The sequence below is a fragment of the Gossypium hirsutum genome, chromosome A09 (assembly GCF_007990345.1).
Source record: "Gossypium hirsutum isolate 1008001.06 chromosome A09, Gossypium_hirsutum_v2.1, whole genome shotgun sequence".
Lineage (NCBI taxonomy): Eukaryota > Viridiplantae > Streptophyta > Magnoliopsida > Malvales > Malvaceae > Gossypium > Gossypium hirsutum.
Window position 1 is genome coordinate 77,029,363 of NC_053432.1, and position 20,615 is coordinate 77,049,977.

Consider the following 20,615-nt stretch of genomic DNA (forward strand, 5'->3'; position numbering starts at 1 on the left):
CAAGTCAAACTTAGCTTTATTTATTTATTTCTTTTTCAAACTTGGCGCTTTTTATTTATTTATTTCCATTTTCAAATCAAATTTAAGCTTCCTTCCTTCTAGAATGCATGCTGCTGCCAAATTTGAATTCTCAGATTCAGGTTTATAAGTGCTTTTTAATTGACCTGACTCGCATGTTTCTTTTTAAAATCAAATTACAGTATTTAGAGGTACTTATGATCGGGCTAAGTCGGGTTGAACTAAAAATTTATGTTTATTTACTAAGCTTGACCTGGATAAAAATGTTAAAATCTGGGTCCGATTCGGTCCGCCCGTATTAATTTTTATATTATTTATATATATAATACATTAAAAATACTAAAAACATCAAAATAAATATTTTTTAACCAATTGAAAATAAATTTTAAAAAATATGTAGACTTAAATAACACTAAGATAAATATAACTTAACAAGTAAATGCCTCTAAAATAATAACGAAATTAACAAATGTCTTTAAAATAATAACAAAATTAACAATAAAATAAGTTTTATACAATATCCAAACAATAACAATAAAATAGTAGCAACATAATACTAAAATGGTAACAAAATAGGGAGAAAACAACAAGAAAATAACATTAAAAAAAAGAACAAATTTTTTTTGTCTTTTAGTGAATTCGGGCCGAGCCGAGCTAGGCCTGGGCCAAAAATACCTTACCCGAGGCTAGGCTCATTTTTTAAACGGGTCTTTTTTTTTTGTCCAAGCTCATTTTTCAGGCTTATATTTTTGCCCAAATCCTCTCACATTTCGAGCAGGTCTTCGGGCCAGGCCGGGTAGCTCGAACCATGATCAGGTCTAATAGTATTTCTGTTTTTTTTAAATAATTGCTTTTTTCTTCTTTAAAATAATATAAACTAATATTTTATTTATTTAGTTGGTTCAAATTGAATTCATTTTATTTTATATGTCAACTTGTATTTTAATTATTTTTCTATTTGTGTTTCAAATTATCAAATTTAATTGGTACTATTGAATTGACCACCTCAGTTGTCGGCAGGCAAATATCGGATTGAGAAATCAACACTAACATAACCAAATAATAAAGTGGTATCTGTAAGTGTGATAGGTCAGCTGTAATATTCATAATATTCAATGAAGCACCAGAGTGTTCCAAAGATCGAACCCATAGGAGTTGGCAATTAAGCGATTTCTAAACTATGGACATGTAATTAAGGGAGTCTAGCCAACTATTAACTAAGCATTATAGTATGATAGAACATAAATGAGATTAATTATGCTAATTTACTAACTAATTGCTAAAAAGACTATATCATAAAACAAGCAAAACTACGAACTTAAACAATTAATAACAAACAATGATTGATTGACTTCTATGTTGTTAGTTAACTCTTGAATTAGGGAACTAAATTGCTAAAACTCCTAAAATGACTCAATTTTACCAAGTTAGATGAATTAGCCTGATTTATCTCTCAACCTCACTCAACTAAACCATGACTATCAAATCAGTGCCTGATAAGATCTCTTCTCAGTCTGACTTATCTTAGTTTTCCCTTAAGGGCATCAATCATAAGTTTTGAAGTCTATTCGGTTTAGTCAAATTTTACAATTTAGTCTCTAAATCAAAAGCTAACTAGCTAATATTTCCATCAACCTCCCACCTCAGATTTAATTACCTATAATCACACTTAAGTAAACAAAACACAATAATCACACAAAATATGCATCTAAGTTAAACACAATAAAAATGAGAAAAGCTTAGGCTTTTCTTAAAAAAGCTTGAAAGTAATGAAAATGACAGCAAAAGAAATGTAAAAGAATACTTAAAAATCATATTTTTAATGATAATACTAAAATGAAACTAAATTATATTGAAACTAAGGAGTAAACTGAAAAATTAAAGAGTTTAAAGTATTAAACAAGCAAATAAACCCTAATTATAATGATGGCTACCTTAACTAACTATTCTTGAAACTAAGAAAAACTATAAAAAAACATAAACTAAACCCTAGAACTATGGAGAAGAAGACTAAAACCCTAAAAAGATGAGAAAAATTTGAAAAACATGAAAAAGTGTTGAGTGTTTAAAGTCTCCCTTGCCAACTTTTGGCCTTTTTTTTAATAGATTACAAACCCAAAAAAATAGTGATTAAATTGTCCCTCATCGTCTAATTTTGGTTGGGGCATGTTGGACATGAATTACTTTTGCAGTCTTTTTTTTTTCTTTTGATGGGAATTTAATTTAACATATCAAATTACGATAGATAATAAATTATATGTTATGTTATTTTATTATTTAAAAAATTTAATAACAATAATATTATGTTATGAAACATGAGAACTTAGGTTAAATTCCAGGCAATCTCATCCCTCTATGACAGATTGGTTGTTTGAAATAAATTAGCACTGAATATAAAAAATAATCACTAAACTTGTATGACTTTTATATTGAGGTTTCCTTTTAATTATTACTAGAATGTTTTGCCCGCTTTCGCGAGTTTGAGTTTTTAATTATAATTATAATTATTAAATTTTTATTAAATTGTAATATATATTTATTAAAATAATTAAATCTTAATTTTAACAAAGTAGAGAGATGAATACTAAAATTTTACAATTATTTTATAGGGCAAAGAAAAGAAAAGCGACCTGTGTGATGACAAAATCCCTTAAGAGCTTCTTTATATTTATTAAGTACAACGAGGCGTGTAGGAGTATTGTCACTAGGTATGTGGAGGAGTGGGAGACAATCATCACTAGGACCAGGCGCTGGATGATTATAAGACTATGGACTTGACGTTCATGGAGACTGTCTGGTGGGTTTTTGCTCAGCTTTACGAAAAAGGACTTGTCTATAAAGGCTTCAAGGTCTGTTTACAGTTATATTCCATTTTTTATTGCCACAACGAATGCGAATGGGGTTATTGCTTTCTTCTAATATTCTTCCTTGAGAAACTGTTGTGTTGCAGGTCATGCCATACAGCACTGGGTGCAAGACCCCTGTGTCTAACTTTGAAGCCAGTCAGAACTACAAGGTGTGTTATGTTCATTTACTCGAGTTCCTCCAATATTATTTTTTTCTTTGACGGTTTTATCCCAATCATGTCTAACAAGTAACCATAACTTCAATGTGCACTTGTGCCTGATCCTGAAATAATGGTCTCTTTCCCCATTGTCGGCGATCCAGATAATGCTGCTTTTATGGCTTGGACAACTACACCATGGACCCTTCCTAGTAATCTTTCACTTTGTATCAACGCAAATTTTGTCTATGTGAAGGTCTGTTGGGTTTAACTTGTTACTTATTTATGTCGTTAGCAAAAGACGGGCAAGTTTATTTTCATGTCATATTTACTGCACTTTGGGTTGATGTATACTTTTTCTTAGTTCTAGCTAACACATGCTACTGGTCTACTTGTTATTTTGTTACTTCACGGTCACCACCCAACAAACCTTCTTATCCGTCACGCTTTTGCAAATGAATGGGGTATGGGAATGCGTGAATATTTTAGCCTCCCTACTAGCACTTTCTTGGTTGATATATAAGGCATATTTAAGTTGCATCTTATTTTATTTCTAAAGTTTATAAATTATAGAGTGTGGAAAGTTTTTGTGGGTCTGCCTACATGCATAATGTAGATTAGAACCCCCCCCCCCTCTAAAGAAGAGTTGGGCTCTGTAATTAAATTTCAGGTTCACAATAAGTACCATGGAAAAATCTATGTGGTTGCTGTCAAGGATGTCCGGGGCTTCACTAGTGGGGACAAAGTGTGTATTCATGCATGTATACTTTGTCCTAGCTGGCTTTATAAAGAACTATGTATTAGCTTTTCTGGGCTCTATCCTATAACTTTTTGTTTCCATTTTTCTATATTGAAATGTAGGTGGTATCAAATTTCTGTTTGTAGTGGTGGCGTGGTGATGTGTACAGTGTATTTAACCTTGCCATCCGTTGAAATTTAGCTTAGATTTGTTTGTATCAAAGATGTCAAATAATTTGGAAAATATTAAGGGGGGTTCTCTAGTTTTAGGCAACTTGCCCCATCTGGGTGATCTCTTGTATGCCATTACATAAAGTTACTGTCACTGTCTTCATAAGTAGGACTGAGCATCTGAATGTGTTTTATCTGCTGTCCTAAGTGAAGTATTTCGAAAAGATAAGCAGCATAGATGACAGTTGATATATGCCTGCCTGTTATGATGCGTCTACAGAAAGTTAAAAATTTGTGCCTAGGCTTTTGAGATATTTAAAAATGGTTTTGAGCTAAGGTCCAAGGCCATTTCTTTGTAATGGGATACTAAGATGAAGTATATGTTGCAGGTATCAACCACTGTTCAACTACTTCTTGGAGTCCTCAGAAGCTGCATTTAGGGTGATTGCTGACAATTATGCTAGATGACAATGGTACTGGAATTGTCCACTGTGCTCCTGCATTTGGTGAAGATGATTACCGAGTGTGCATTGAGAATCAAATAATCAATAAGGTTTGACCGAAATGCTTTCTCTGAATTATGTTCTTTTAGCCTTGATATTTATGATCACCTGTTCCATAGTTTTCATTTGGTGCTCATCCCTTATTAACTATCCTGGTAGATGGTTTTGATATGATTATTACTTTTTTCTCAGAAATTTTATGCTATGGTTGTCCCTTTGGATGTCACACATATTGGTTCTCTTCTTTGACAGCATGTTGATGTTGACATGTAGGATTAGCTCATGTCTTAATCAGTAATGCCTAGGAAAGGTTAAGTTCTAGAGAAAATGGTGGGAGAGAGCTGCTCACCCATTCTGTCATTCTCCATTGCAAATGTAATTGTATTTCAGGTCCTTGAGGCAGGAATATTGCTTTTCCAAGGTGTATTTGTTTATCTTTAATTTGATAAATTGCTTTGCATTTTATGTAAACTGAACTAGTCTCCAATCTTTTATTGTGATTTATCCCTCAGTTTAACTTCACGTTTCTTTTACCGTTAACTTATCTGTTTTTGGCATGTAGGGAGAGAATCTGATTGTAGCAGTTGATGATGATGGTTGCTTAAGTGGGAAAATTACTGGCTTTAATGGGCGGTATGTTAAGGATGCTGATAAGGATATTATTGAAGCACTTTAAGGTCAGATTGATGTGAACTTTTATGTTTTGTTTGGCGAACTATTGATTGTGAGCCTTAATTATAGATGGAAAATAGGAAAGTGGTTGAGCATCTGTGACTAACTTCAGATAATTATGGAGCTCGTGTATTTTGTTTATAACTCCTTAGTGGGAACCTACTGTTGAATCCAAGGCATTGGATGCGAATCTAGAGTCAGTGGTAATAGTTTTTGTTACCATCATGAGCTAAAAAGGAAAAAAAGAGAAGAATCTAATTGACTTGTCCTAAGATTTGCTTCTCACTATGTATCTATGTTTATTTTCTTTCTTCTGAATTTTACCTAGCCTCTTAATTTCTCAGGCAAAAGGCAGGTTTGTTAAGTTTGGAAGTTGAAGACCTGATACACCTCTTATTTATAGAGCTTTTCCTAGCTGGTATGCCTGATTCTATCACTCTTATTCAGAAAAAATAAGAATCTCAACTTATAGCTTTGGTAAATAAAATATAAGTTTTAAACTGGCTGAACAATTTTAATTTACCCTCCTTTAGTGACTGTTTTTCTGGGCCTCATTTATAGTGTTTTTTCCAAATCAACTCATGTATTAATTTCAGTTGTTGGTGCATTTAATTATCTATTCTTTTGATTGCAATATGTCTAGCACACTGCAGACGGAATGCTAAATATATCGTTCAAATTTGGACATTCATTTTCTGTCTATTTTATTGTGTGAATATAGTTGTATACATGTAATTTTGGTTGATTTTCTAGAACTGTTACTGACAAGCAAAAAATGCTTGCAATCTCTTGAGGAGCATTTGTTGACTAATGGTGTTTCATGGAAAAAACCATTAACAGATTAAGCTTTTGAAAGTTGATTTGTTTCTGTGATGTGCTTTTTATTATTTAATGCAACAATAAACCTAGTCTTTAAAAGTTATTTTAAGTTGAATGAATCATTAATTTCTCTAAGTGGAAGTTTATCTCATGAATGGTTGTTAAGTTCTATCTAAATTTGTGCATAAACAAGCCAAATAGAGTTGTTGTAAGGATTTCACTTCTATATGGGATGGACGGTTAGCTTGCAGGCTTTGATTATTTATGATACTGCAGTTTTCGTTTCCTTTCTGTGACAAGGTTTGATGTTGCTACAGAACACGGAAGAAGCTCTGTTGGTGTTGAATTGTTATTTATTGATTGATAGGGGCTATAGCATACTTTGAAAGTTGGTTAAACACGCACAAGGAGGGAAGACAGTCTAAATTGAGATGTGTGAAGATTCTTAACAAGCAAAGAAATCGTACAAAAGTTAGTCCCTGAATAGGAAAATGTTCTGTAGATATAGAAGGGTATAGGTGTACAACATTTACTCCATTTGTAGAGTAGGCCTTTGAATTGTTTTGCTCTACAAACTTCATATCCTCTATATAGTCGGGTAATATCATTAACTAACAAGTTTGTATAATGTTCTTTATTTTATGCTCTTTCTACTACTCTTGCATTGCTATATATTTCTGCTTTGCTTGTTTCTACTTTGTGTTTCTACCCATGTGGAACTTTTGATATCTGTATGTACAAGGATTCTGGAAATCATCATTTTGCTGCTTTTATTTTTCCACTGTATTCCACTTATGTTAATCGCTGTATCATATGTTTTAGGTTTGCGAGGGTGGAACAACTGAAGGAGCAATTAATAGAAAACAACAAGCAGACCTACTGGATACCTGAATATGTGAAGGTCAGATGAATTTTTTTCATTCCCTATTGAATATTGATAATCTTCTTTTTTACTTGTATGCGCAAGCTTTATTCATCTGCTATAGAAATTCTGTTTACATGGGCCCCTATTTTGCTCAATGGAAAGCGTGACCAGACCTCAAGGTGGTTGGGAATGATTTTATCTTGTATTTGGTTTCTTTCAGACTCTCACCTTCTAAATGCTTTTTGTCATTTTACAGGATAAACGTTTTCACAATTGGCTTGAACTAGATTTTAGGGCACTCCAATTCCCATGTGGATTAGTAAAGGTGGTGTGGAAGTAATAGTCATGGATTCTGTTGAAAAACTTGAAAGGCTTTCTGGTGCTAAGGTTTGACCTTTTTTCCTATGGCCAGGGTACTACTCTGTTTAGGATGATAAGTGTCTTGGATTCTATCTGTTTATTTGTTTCCTTTCCACTCCACGATTGGTCCTCCTTTTCTCCTTGGCTGGGGTCGTCATGATAGTGGATTTATTTTAGTGCTGTTCTTGAGCTGTGAAAGCTAATAAGAATTTAACTAATTCCTTCTATAGGAGGAGAAAAAAGAACAATTTTATTGATTGATCTCTGTGCTTTCAAGTATATATGTACCAATCATCTGGTACCTTATTATGTAGTTAATTTCAAGAATTGTCTGAAATTCTTAGTACCAGAGGCATCATCTTATTATTTTAGCTTTGGAAGCTAGGTCCAATAAACTTCTTTTTGTATTAAATTCTTTATTACATTTCCATTTAGTTATTCTTTATTATCAGGTCTTTGATCTCCATCGTCACAATATTGATCATATCACCGTACCTTCTACCCGTGGTGTGCTACGACGTATAGATGATGTAAGGCTACAAAGTTTGATTGTTTTTATGCAAAGAGCTGTTATTATTAGTTGTTCATCCGATTGAATGTTGCCGATCTACTGTTCCAACCCTATCTTCAAATTCGATCAAGTTTAATTTTGAGCCCATTACACCATAATTCTTGGATAAGTTCTAGTTTTTTAGACCTAGCGACTGCTAAACATCTTCATACATCTGTTACTAATACTCTTTTTGTTTTTATGCCGCATCCTCAGCTTTTCACACAGATTAATTCTGTTGAATTATTTTGGCAGGTATTTGATTGTTGGTTTGCGAGTGGATCTATGCCTCATGCTTATATCCATTATCCATTTGAGAATGTTGAACTTTTTGAGAAAAATTTTCCTGGGCATTTTGTGGCTGAGGGGCTGGATCAAACACGTGGATGGTTTGTTTCCTACTTTTAAAGCCATCCTAATTACCAGATTTTAGGCTACATCTTCGTCATAGCTGATCTTATGCACTTTGACAGCTTGCAAACAAACTGAACAACCGAACAAGCCTCTGAGTTGATGAATTTTTCTTGATGTTTGTTTAACTGTTGGTTTTAAATTTCTTTGACATGCATGAATCATGATCGATGCTGAAGCTTTTTCCATTTTCTTAATACTCTTTAACGTTTTCTTTTTTGTGGGGAAGGGGGGGGGGTTTCAAGCAATTATAGACACTGGATTTCCATCTTATCCTGTAAGTTAACATTTCAATTACCTTTTGAATCGATAACCTTTTTACATTACTTTGTGCTCTTCCTATGACAGACCTTTTCTTTTCAATTATTCTCTTCCTGTATACTGTTGTAGAACTTTCCAGCATTAACGTCAAAATTTTAATTTTCATTTCTTGATATCATTTAGGAGAAGACTTTATTATTAGTATTATTATTTGTTCCATATTTATGGTTACGACTAATCAATTTTAGGTAAGGATTTGATAAACTACCTATGTGTCAGTATCCCCCTGTTTAACCCTCAAAGAAGTTTTGTGAATGAAATTTGCTTTTGGAATTTTATTTCTTCCATTGTCCTTTGCAGGTTTTACACTCTTATGGTGTTGTCAATTGCATTTCTCGGGACACCTGCATTCAGAAATCTCATTTGTAGTGGCCTTGTCCTTGCTGAAGAGAAAGAAGATGAGTAAAAGATTGAAAAGTTATCCTTCACCGATGAAGTCATTAATGACTACGGGGCTGTAAGTCTTCTGTTTATTCAGCCTAGTTTTTCAATATTAAGTCTTTATGTATTTCTTTCCAGTGGCATGAACTTTGTTTCACTCATCAGTGCTAAATTATTTTCTTAATTCTATAGGATGCTTTATGATTGTACCTTATAAACTCCCCAGTTGTTCGGACAGAGACCTTATGTTTCAAAATGGATGGAATTTTTGGTGTTGTGAGTATTTTTGTGCATTACTACATTTCATCTTTTGCTTTTGGAGAGAATTTTGTGTCATAACACCATTACTCTATTTTATTTTGGTTTTTCTTTTGGGCATGTTTCAGACCTGCATTTTCTTAATCCTTTATCTTGATCTCAGCCCAGGTCAAAGATGTCTTTCTCCCATGGTATAATGCATATAGGTTCCTTGTTCAGAATGCAAAAAGACTTGAGTATGAAGGTTCTGCCCTATTTGTTCCTATTTTTCTGAATGTTCTTTAGAAGTCATCTAATGTGCTTGACCAGTGGATAAACTCTGCAACTCAAAGTCTTGTTCACTTTGTTCACCAGGAAATGGATGCATACTGGCTTTATATGGTTTTTTCCATAAACTAACATAACCTTATGGAATTTTCTTAACTAAATATCAATGTTAAATACCTTAAATATAGTACTAAAGTCAGTTTTGAAATTGGTAACATATTTCTAGGTTCTGATATAAATTTCACAATTGTAATTTGAGCATTCAGATTGGACATCGGCTTGGCTACTTTGACTCATACTGTTGGTTCTTGGGGAATACCATTACATTGAAATGCCCGAGATGGCTTTTTTTGATAGAATACTAGGATTTTTGTTGTACATCAGTTATATGGCATGGTAATAGAATTAAAAAGAATATATGTGGTTTATTTTGTTAGGTGGTTCCATATCCATTGAAGTTTCTTGATAACCTCACGAATATATACATGTGAGATTCAACCGTAAGAGAGTAAAAGGCCGTATTGGAGAAGAAGACTGCCGTATGGCTCTCTCTACTCTTTATAATGTATGTACTATTTTTTCATTTTTGTAGTGGCAATCATTGCTTCTAACCTGCTATCATATGTTCAGCAAAAGTCACATCTTATTTACATGCTTAGAAATGTGCACTACGGTTTTAGGCTCTTCTAAGTTCTTGTAAGGTTATGGCCCCGTTTACACCGTTTTTCACTGAGGTTCTTTATCAAAACTTGCGGAAAGTTTGTGCTGGAGCGGAGGAAAGCATTCACTATTGTAGTTTTCCTCAAGAAGAAGGAAAGGTATTCTTCATCTTTGTTGTAATTATTCTAATATTTTTCACAATATATACCTCATCAGTGGCTTATTGATCAATGCTATTTGTTCCAAAATTTTTCTGGTTGGAGTTATCTGAATATTTTATTATCTTAATTCTGCTCTTTCTTTACTTTCTTGCCTATTTGTTATATTCAATTTAGGGAGATGGTAGTTGTTCAGCCGAATGAAGACTTTCTTGATGACATAGCTGGAAAATTAAGAGAAGTGTGTGAACAGTGTGGAAAATGGTCACTTTGTGAAATGTTGTGGACATTTTGCCCCATATTTGATGTAATCGTTAAATAACAAAAACAGCTAAATCCTTCCTGGAATTTTGTTTGTTTTGGTTCATATGCTGCCGTGTGTGGATCCCTGTACCTGTGCTTAAGAGAAAGTAGTGGATGAGTTTCCCTGTACTTGCATCATATATTTGTGAAAATTTGCTGTATATAATAGCTTAAGCTTGAATCTTATGGCAGGAAAACTATACTAGGGATGCAGTTGGATCTCCATTGCTGTCTTCTAATTTGATGCCACAGCATATAAGTTTGATCAGCTTTGAGTTTGGCGTACCTTAATTGTAGATTAGTATCTTAGAATTTTGTTAATTTACAAAATATAACTAAAAACTAATGTGCTCATAATCTTTAATTTTTGGAGATGATGTGCAATGAACCTGTTCCTTAGTATTATCTAATTCAATAATTTGCTTTATGTATATTCTTGGAGTAAATATATTAATCCTGCCTTAGCTGCTGACTAATTACAAATGAAAGCCCTATCTTATCAATAAACATTATATTTTATTGTCATTGGATGTTTGCTTGTCACCGACAATCATGCTCTCACTGATAGGATACTAACTTTCTTGCATCGCTTGTTGTATGTTGTGTCAACTGAAGACAAATCTGTAGTAGGTACCGCAGCTTGCTGTGTATATATATTTTTTCATTTGCATGGTAGCAGCCTTTTGTTAGTTGTTCTGCTGGTAGAATGTATGGCTTACTTATTCTTTCTACTTGGACAAAAATTGCAGGTTGTGCTTTGTGAAGAGAATTTCAGAGGCATCAGTAACATGTCATTTAAAATAAGCTTGGCTAGACCAGCCCTAGTTTTCAAGGAGAATGCTATTGTTGCATTATATGCAGATTAGGAAGCGCTAGGGAAGATTATAATTGCTGTTACTGAGCTGAATTGTTTTTGTTTTCAGTTCATCACTCTCTTTTGCCCTTATCGCCTTATATTATAGAATGGGGTTGCAGGAAATAGGAAACTTGCTGAAAGCCTACAGGTTTATCTTCTGTCAAGAGACTACTATTGTTTGAAGTTGGAGTTGGAACATGGAAATGGGCAGGTTTGTTTTTGGTTATGAAGGAGTGGCTGCATTATTGGAGAAATTTAGGTGGATTGAAATATGTTAACCAGTGAGGTGAATAGAGGAAGAAGATGAAGGTAGAATGAAGGGAAGGAGTCTGAACTCTGAAGGTTGGGAGGAAATTATGGTTTTGTGGAGAGAATTCAGAGATTCTGCTAAAGGAGGGTGAGAAGAAGAGAGCAACCTGTGTGAGCTGTTTGCATGATGCTTTTATCGTGGGAGACAAACTTAACAATGTATTTTAAGATTGTGGATGCTTTTATCGTTGGTTTCATTGGAAAACACATATCAAGTTTTCGCTAAGTGATTTGTAAATGTGAAAAACAGGATATTTTCTATTATTTTTTCCACAAGAGATTACATACATATTTATACACATAGTTAGCCTAACTAAGGTAACTTTACGCTAGAAACAGAATAATTGTAGGGATACTGTACAGCCTTAAAGTTAGGGATAGAATATTTTTAGAATCATATTTGATATACTCAAATATTCTGAAATCTGACACTCCCCCTCAAGCTGGGAAGTGGATATCATCCATTCTCAGCTTGCTTACTAATTTCTGAAACAACTTCCCAGACAATCCTTTGGTAAGTATATCTGCTAGTTGTTCATCAGTGGACACAAATGGAGTGCAAATTAAGCCACTGTCTAGTTTTTCCTTTATGAAATGTCTGTCCACCTCAACGTGCTTCGTTCGATCATGTTGAACTGGATTATGTGCGATATTGATAGCAGACTTATTATCGCAATACAACTTCATTGGACCTTCCCACTTGATCTTCAAGTCTTCCAATATAATCTTTAGCCATAACAACTCACAAACTCCAAGAGCCATTGCCCTAAACTCAGCTTCTGCACTAGATCTAGCCACAACGTTTTGTTTTTTACTCCTCCAAGTCACAAGGTTGCCTCCTAGGAAAGTGCAGTAACCAGAGGTTGATCTTCTATCAACCATAGATCCTACATAATCTGCATCGGTATAGGCTTCAAGGGTTAAATTTTCTCCTTTTTTAAATAAAATTCCTTTGCCTGGCGTGCCTTTTAAGTACTGTAGAATCTGATATACAGGACTAAAATGTGATTCCTTAGGATTGTGCATAAACTGACTTACAACACCTACTGCATAGGCAATATCTGGTCTGGTATGGGACAAGTAAATAAGCTTCTCCACAAGTTTTTGATATGACCTTCTATCAACTGCTGTATCTTCTAATACATCTCTGAGTCTGTGGTTCACCTCTATGGGTGTCTCTGCTGGTTTACAGCCCAACTTGCCTGTTTCTGTCAACATATCAACTATGTATTTTTGCTGAGATATGAATATTCCTTCCCGAGAGTGTGCCACTTCAATACCAAGGAAATATTTTAACTTACCTAGCTCTTTGACTTCGAATTCTTTTACTAGGCATTTTTTTAACTTCTCCATTCCTTCTAGATCATCACCAGTCACAATAATATCATCAACATAGACTAATAAAGCAGTCACTCCCCCTGAAGATGAATGTTTTATGAACAGAGTATAATTTCCTTGACTTTGTTTATACCCCAACTTGAGCATCACTTTGGTAAATCTTCCAAACCAAGCCCTCGGGGACTGTTTTAGTCCATATAAAGCCTTTTTTAGTCTGCAAACTACCTGTCCTGTATTTAGACCGAATCTTGGAGGAACATCCATATAGACTTCCTCCTCAAGGTCACCGTGTAAAAGGGCATTTTTGATGTCAAATTGCTGTAATTTCCAGCCTCGGTTGGCAGCTAGTGACAACAACACTCTTACAGTGTTCATCTTTGCAATAGGGGCAAATGTCTCAAGATAGTCTATTTCATACATTTGAGTGTACCCTTTAGCAACCAACCTTGCTTTGTGCCTCTCCAAAGAACCATCTGACTTATATTTCACTGTGTACACCCAGCGACATCCCACCGGTTTCTTTTCTTCCGGTAATTTCACTAAGTCCCATGTCTTATTTTTTTTCAAGAGCTTCCATTTCAACCTTCATGGCAATTCTCCAATTCTCATCTTCTAATGCCTCGAATACAGTTTTAGGAAGGGAAATAGAATTTAGGCTAGTAAGAAAGGCTTTGTGGTTATGGGACAAGTTTTTGTAAGACATGAATAGGTGCAAGGGACGTTTTGTACAAGCTCTAGTCCCCTTTCTAATAGCAATGGGAAAATCATCTAAATCTGTAGTATTAGAATTCAAAGTAGGTTCAGCAGTTACCTCAGGTCGTATAGGAGAAGAAGATGATTGAACTTGCACTGGTGCCTTCTTCCTTGAGTAAACCAGTAACGGACGAGTAGTGTCCTGAATTCCTCTTGGTGATTTGGGTGTACTAGGCTCAGTTTCAGGTTGTATAGGGGTCATTGTTTCAAGTTGGGCAGGTTGGGTAGCAGGCAAGGTCTAAGTGAGAGTGTTTGATTGCTGGACAGGAGCCGGAATGAGAGTGTTTAGAGCTGGAATGAGAGTGTTTTGTTGCTGGACAAGAGCTGGAATGTCAAGAAGAAAGAATTCTTTGTCCTTATCTTCTGTGAATAAGATCTCCCCCTGAAGATAAGGACGAGTGAATAAATTTTCTTGTTCAGCAAAAGTAACATCAGCTGTTACAAAAAAATTTTTTGTGGCTGGATGATAGCACTTGTACCCCTTTTGAGTGGAAGAATATCCAAGAAAGACACACTTGACAGCCTGTGGATCAAATTTCCCTCTATTTTGAGAATGAACATGGACAAAGGCGACACAGCCAAATACTTTGGGAGTAAAATTACTGGAGGTATTGAAATCAGGAAAAAATTTGGCTAGAACTTGCATAGGACTTTGAGATTCAAGGACCTTTGTAGGCAATCTATTTAACAAATGAGTAGCAGTTAGAACAGCCTCCCCCCAGTATTGTTTAGGGACATTTTTTTGGAACATTAGGGCTCTTGTAATGGCTAAAATGTGACCATTCTTTCTTTCAGCTACACCATTTTGTTGGGGTGTACTAACACAAGATGACTCATGTATAATGCCTCTTTCTTGAAAATATGTTGAGAGGAATTGATTGAAATAATCCTTGGCATTGTCTGACCTAAACCTTTTTATTTCGGCCCCAAATTGTGTTTTAATCATGTTGTAAAAAATTGGAAAGACAGACCTAACATCAGATTTTTGTTTTAAAAGAAAAATCCAAGACACACGAGTACAATCATCAATAAATGATACAAACCACCGAGCTCTAGAAATATTTGAAATAGTGGATGGCCCCCAAACATCACTATGAACAAGAGTAAAAGAAGTGGATGTTCTTTTATTGCTTACTGGAAAAGAGGTACGTTTATGTTTTGCAAGTTCACAGATATCACAATGAAATTTTTCAACAGTTAATCCTTTGAATAGTGAAGGAAACAATAATTTTAAGGACTCTAAACGATGGGTGACCAAGGCGAAGGTGATAGAGCCAAATTTGGTCTTTATTGGTTTTAATAGACTCGGATATGATAGGTAAAGGTGAGGAATTTAGAACACTAACTTCTTCACTGGATTCTTCAAGATAGTATAGGCCACAATCATCCTCCTCGTATTCTGTTCCTGAAAAAGACACCGATTGTGATAGAAAACCACTTTACAGTTAGAGTCTTTGATAATTTTTTTAATGAATAAAAGATTGGTAAATAATTTTGGAACATGAAGGACATTTTTAAGAGTAAGGTTTTTGTTTATAACAATATCACATTGACCGGCCATTGTGATCACAGAACCATCAGCTACTGTTATTTCTCTACTACTAGAACAAGGTGTATATAAAACAAATTTTTGTGAGGAGTGGGTCATGTGGTCTGTAGCTCCTGAGTCAATGACCTAAGAATTTTTGGTATCTGTATTTGAGACTTTAGAACTTTGAGGAGAGGATATACCTGAAAGGGCCAAACTACAAGTACCTATTGAAGAAGTTTTTTCCAATGATCCTAGCAAATTTTTTCACTTCTCAATTTCTTCTTTATTGAATTCAATAGGTAATTCCTGAGAATTGTTTTTTTTATCTAGCTGTCTAGCTGTTTTTGCTCGTCCTTGTCCCTTTGATTGTCCACCTTTTTCTGAAAAATTTTTGTTTGTTGTCTGTGGCTTCCCATGGAGTTTCCAGCATTTGTCTTTAGTGTGACGAGCCTTTTTGCAGTAGGTGCACCATACGGAATCCTTGTTAAAAGACTTTGTACGTTCTATCTGTCTATTATCTTCACTAGTTGGCTGCTTCAGGCCAAATCTCCTCTCATTTACAGTATTAGTAACCAAGGCTGAACTATCCACTTGATTGTTCTCCACCATAACTCCTCTTCTTCCTTCCTCAGCACGAACAATTGCAATTGTTTCATTTAGTGATGGTAGTTCCTCTTTTCCAAGTATTTGAACTCTTACTGCATCAAACTCAACATTCAGTCCAGCAAGAAAATCATAAATTCGATCCTTTTCAACAAACCTTTTCAGGAGTGCTGCATCTTCACTGCACTTCATCTGAATGCACTGGTAATGATCCATCTCTTGCCACAAACTTTGCAACAGATTGGAATACTCCGTGATTGATCGACTTCCTTGCTTGGTGGATGAAATCTTAGTCTTGATTTCATAGATTTGAGTAGCATCTCGAACTTTAGAATAAGTCTGCTTCACAGCTTCCCATATTTCTTTGGATGTGCTAAGAAACATGCATGTATCACTGATTTCTGGCATCATAGAGTTCCATAACCAGGACAGTACCATAGAGTCTTGTTCATCCCAAGCATCAAACTTAGGGTCCCCTTCTTTAGGTCCAGTTCCGAGTAAGTGACTCAGCTTTCCTCTTCCTTTCAAGAAGGTACGAACCAGTTGGGACAATTTCAGATAATTTTTCCATTTAGCCTGTAGGCTACTTGGATATTCTGAAACTCACTCATTGGATTTGAGTTGTTTACAGAAATTTTTGAGCCCTCCCCAGTCTTATTGGTCTTAACAGTTTCAGTCATGTTGTGTCTGAACAAGTTCTATAGACTTGAGGACTGGTTGGGAGTCAGAAAAAAAAACAGGCTAAAGAAACCGGCTAAAAAATCCCAAAAATCAGGCTAAATAACAGGCTCTGGTACCATGTGAAAAACAAGATATTTTCTATTATTTTTTCCACAAGAGATTACATAACATAGTTAGCCTAACTAAGGTAACTTTACGCTAGGAAACAGAATAATTGTAAGGATATTGTACAGCCTTAAAGTTAGGGATAGAATATTTTTAGAATCATATTTAATATACTCAAATATTCTGAAATCTGACAGTAAGGTTGGCTATCTAGGGTATAACAAGATACTATTTTATTGTTTGGCTTTGTGGAATTGCAGGTAAGTTGAATGCATTGAAAGTTAAGGTGCAGTGGAGGCGACTCAGAGACGGTGGATGACTACTATTTGACGGACAAGAAGGGATGTTTGTAATTACATTTTTGAATACATGCATATATGTTTATATATTACAAGTATATGTTGGACTGAGCAGACTAGAGCAGCAAACCAAGGGAAGGCAACAGCTACTCCTTATTCATCCAATTGCTATATGCAATCCTCCGCTGCATTTATAGTGTAAAGTTATGAATGCATATGTAAATATACATAATAGGATGTTTATAATCCTTATATGTTGGTGCATGTATTATAAGTATCTTGGGCTAAGCTAACTTCTTAGTTTTTGTATATATATATTGTATTTTTTCTAAAATAGAGAATGAAAGAATTAGACTTCTTAATACATAATTATATTAAAAAAATAAAAAAATATTGATATTTGTATTTTTTATAATTTTATTTGAATAAAAAATTAAAGCTGATTCAATCAAAATTTAAGGAGAAAAACATTTTAAAACCGGATGAGAAACTAAGAAAGGTCGGTAGAGTTGTAATTTAATTTAATTTCGCATTTAATTTAATTACATAAAATCTCAAATTATATATTTGGCTGCGGTCCTAATAGTTTTGTTGGGATCCATGTTATAGTTAAGTTTAGTTCGGCTCACAATACAACAGTACACGAACACAAAGGCTTTTCCTTTTAACCTTTTATCATTATTATCCTAAGTATTTTTGTGTGCGAGAACGCTATGAGCAGCAACATAAACTCGGTGTTCTACGCAGAGTCGTACCATCCTATTCAAGCTGGCAGCATCGACGGCACCGACATCCTCCCTCACGATAACGCCGTTTACCGAGCTCTTCTCTGCTCTAATGCTGCCCTCTGTATCTCTCTCTCACTTTTTCCACTCTTTTTCCTGTTTCTCTCTTTCTTTTTTGCTTATTTATTATTATTATTTTTGCTGAAGATGACCCTACGGGTGACCCCAAGATCATTGGTGATCCTTACTGCACCGTTTTCGTCGGTCGCCTATCCCACTTGACCACGGAACCCACTCTCCATAAGGTCCTAAAACCAAACCACACTTCTCTTTTCTTTTGATCTAAATTTTCTTCCTTTAATTTCACTGATGTATTTGTTTGGGTCTTTCAGGCTATGAGCAAATACGGCCGAGTCAAAAACTTGCGCTTAGTCCGCCATATCGGTACCATTTTTGGGGGTTTTTATTTAATCTTTATTTAGCTGTGAAATATTACTAGTTTTTGCATATTAGATTATCTTTTCATTAAATTTTAGCTTAAGGGGATGATGCATTGTTTCTTTTGCTTGTGGGTCTCTTTGGTTGCAGTGACAGGGGCATCACGGCGTTTTGCTTTTGTTGAATTTGAAACTGAGAGAGAAATGCGTCGTGCATATCAGGTACTCAATATTGATTCATGTTCTCTCCCATTACCCTCTCTAGGTCCTACATCTTATCCTTGTACTACTTTATCCTTGCTCTCATAATTTAGCTCATTCTTCATGGTGATTCTTTAATATGGCAGCCAAAGTTGCTGACCGCTCATACACTACTAGCAACCTAAGTTCTACTCTAGAAATATATATCTTATCCTTAGTTTTATTGTAATCAGGGAGATTTATCATCCATAACATCTTTAATGTCCATTTTATAAAATTAAAAGGGTGAACAAGTATGATGATTACTCCATTGCAGGACGCTCACCATGCAATTATTGATGACGCTGAAATTATTGTTGATTATAACAGGCAAAAGTTGATGCCTGGGTGGATTCCTAGAAGATTAGGTCAGTCTAAATTTTCTCTTCTTTTCCATTTCCTCGAGCTACAAAATGTTGCTGATAATGACAGTATTCCAAATTTCCAACAGGAGGGGGTCTTGGTGGTAGAAAAGAGTCGGGACAGCTTCGTTTTGGGGGACGAGAAAGACCATTTAGAGCTCCCTTGTAGGCGCCATTCTTCCTATAATTTTTATACATATTTTAATCTGTTATCTGATGCCCTTTATGTTTTATGGTTCTTGTGCCTTTCGAATTTTCATCATCAAAATTATTTCCTATGATATTCTTGGTTTCAATTATACTAGGAAATGATTATGATGAAAATTTTATCTAAAATTTTCCTCTTTTTGTGGAACTTTTGGGTTCCATTAAGGTGCAAATAGTGAAAAAAACTAGTAGTCCTATATTCATAAAGGTTTCTAGCCCTTGTGCCTAGGTTACTGAGAGCTGCACTTTTCTGTTTGCTATGCCATTACACATTCTCTATTTCCCTTGAAATCCAGGCAGCCGATTCCTTATGAAGATTTGAAAAAACTTGGAATAACTCCTCCACCTGAAGGAAGATACATGTCTCGTTTCCAGGTGCTGTCCCTTTCACCTTGCTATTGTACACAAATTTCAAACCCTAGGGTTGCATATGTGTATTCTGAAGTGGGACAAAATAAGTACTGAGAAATACATTGTTGCATAAGTCTTGCTACTATGCATGATTCTGTTACTTGTACATTTGCTTTGCTTCCTGATTTTGTTAGAGTTGCTGGTGTACATAACTTTTATTATATTTTCCTTTATAATCGTAAATGACAGATTACTTTTTTTTGGAATCTTGAATATTCTCCAAACTGTTTGCCTCCTTTTCTTGGGTTTGCAGCCCCAGTTATTGTTATTTGGAAAACTCTTTAGGTGTTTTCCCTTGGAATATTTTAGCCTAACCTAATAGGATGTCATTATGATATCATTTTGCCCACCTGTTTCTAGGTCCCATCACCCCCTCGAAAACCAAGGAAGTTGGTGGAGAAGGAAGAATACTCTTACAAGAGGAGCTCTGTGGACAGAGAAGAATTATCCCAAAGAAGTAGCTCGATGGAGAGGGATGAACACAGACGGACAGTGGGGAGAAAGCAAGACTCCAGAAAAAGGAGTTATGTGGAGGAAGAATCCCAATATGGAAAAAGCTCTGAGGATAGGCCTGAGTGTTCTCCGAACACAACTTCTATAGAGACGGATCATGACTATAAGTGGCGTACTCTGGACAGAGAGGAGCACTATCATTCCAGGAGCAATGCAGAGGGGGGAGAAATCTCTCGGAAAAGGAGCTCTAGGGATAAGGAAGAACGCCCTAGCAAGCGCCATAGACATTATAGCCGGTCCAATCATTAAGCAAGGTCGGTCCCTTTGCAGATCAGCTGCTGGGCTAGTTGGTCCAGTGAACAAGAAATTGGTCTTTAGTAACATAAAGCGCTGATGAAGATTTGTTTTTATTATTTTCTAATCAATAGCTCTAGAAATATGGGAGCTTGGTGTTGCTGAAGAAAAGTTTATTATATTAAGATAGTTGCAGCAGCATTTAGGTCACCAATCTCTTGGTTAAAACGTGTTGTTGTAATTGAATTTCAATCCTTGTTATTGATGCATTTAGTTTCATTGTTGACGTCATGTGTGCTACCACTTAATCCAAAATCCAATTGATAGATGATGTCTTTCATTGAATCGTTGTTGGATCCTATTCCATCCTAGATGGGGATTTGTCGGAAAATAAATTACAATGATGCTTCTTTGATACTGATGCGTCCATTCCACAAACATAACGAAAAAAGAAGACAGCAGCTTGCTGGAAATATTTAACTAAATGAAGATGAAAGTAGAATTGCGGGTTACAATACATGGCCTGCCTAACAAGTATTATAAAAAACAATA

The 20,615-nt window shown here is 35.1% G+C and overlaps 2 protein-coding genes and 1 pseudogene across 2 annotated transcripts; 2 read left to right on the forward strand and 1 right to left on the reverse strand.

The window, feature by feature from the left end:
• The first annotated feature begins 2,786 nt into the window (after positions 1-2,786).
• On the forward strand, positions 2,787-11,907 carry LOC107933640 (isoleucine--tRNA ligase, cytoplasmic-like; annotated as a pseudogene).
• A 3,603-nt stretch (positions 11,908-15,510) lies between these two features.
• LOC107933639 (uncharacterized) lies at positions 15,511-16,529 on the reverse strand. Its single transcript, XM_016865899.2, has 2 exons — positions 16,457-16,529; positions 15,511-16,370 (listed from the first exon to the last, which is right to left on the reverse strand). The coding sequence occupies exons 1-2, from the start codon at positions 16,527-16,529 to the stop codon at positions 15,511-15,513; spliced, it is 933 nt and encodes a 310-aa protein (XP_016721388.2).
• A 979-nt stretch (positions 16,530-17,508) lies between these two features.
• Positions 17,509-20,349, forward strand: LOC107933655 (U11/U12 small nuclear ribonucleoprotein 35 kDa protein). The gene is made up of 8 exons (XM_016865915.2): positions 17,509-17,783; positions 17,867-17,964; positions 18,052-18,103; positions 18,248-18,318; positions 18,614-18,704; positions 18,788-18,863; positions 19,202-19,280; positions 19,677-20,349. The coding sequence occupies exons 1-8, from the start codon at positions 17,648-17,650 to the stop codon at positions 20,076-20,078; spliced, it is 1,005 nt and encodes a 334-aa protein (XP_016721404.1). The 5' UTR covers positions 17,509-17,647; the 3' UTR covers positions 20,079-20,349.
• Positions 20,350-20,615: the final 266 nt, after the last annotated feature.

What these genes read in the sequence shown, in the direction of transcription:
- LOC107933639 (XM_016865899.2), bottom strand. Translation starts at nt 16,529, where the DNA reads ATGACTGAAACTGTTAAGACCAATAAGACTGGGGAGGGCTCAAAAATT. An exon ending in AAACAACTCAAATCCAATGA is followed by an intron (nt 16,371 to 16,456) that starts GTGAGTTTCAGA and finishes CCTTCTTGAAAG; the next exon opens with GAAGAGGAAAGCTGAGTCAC.
- LOC107933655 (XM_016865915.2), top strand. Translation starts at nt 17,648, where the DNA reads ATGAGCAGCAACATAAACTCGGTGTTCTACGCAGAGTCGTACCATCCT. An exon ending in CTGCTCTAATGCTGCCCTCT is followed by an intron (nt 17,784 to 17,866) that starts GTATCTCTCTCT and finishes TTTTTGCTGAAG; the next exon opens with ATGACCCTACGGGTGACCCC. An exon ending in GCGCTTAGTCCGCCATATCG is followed by an intron (nt 18,104 to 18,247) that starts GTACCATTTTTG and finishes CTTTGGTTGCAG; the next exon opens with TGACAGGGGCATCACGGCGT.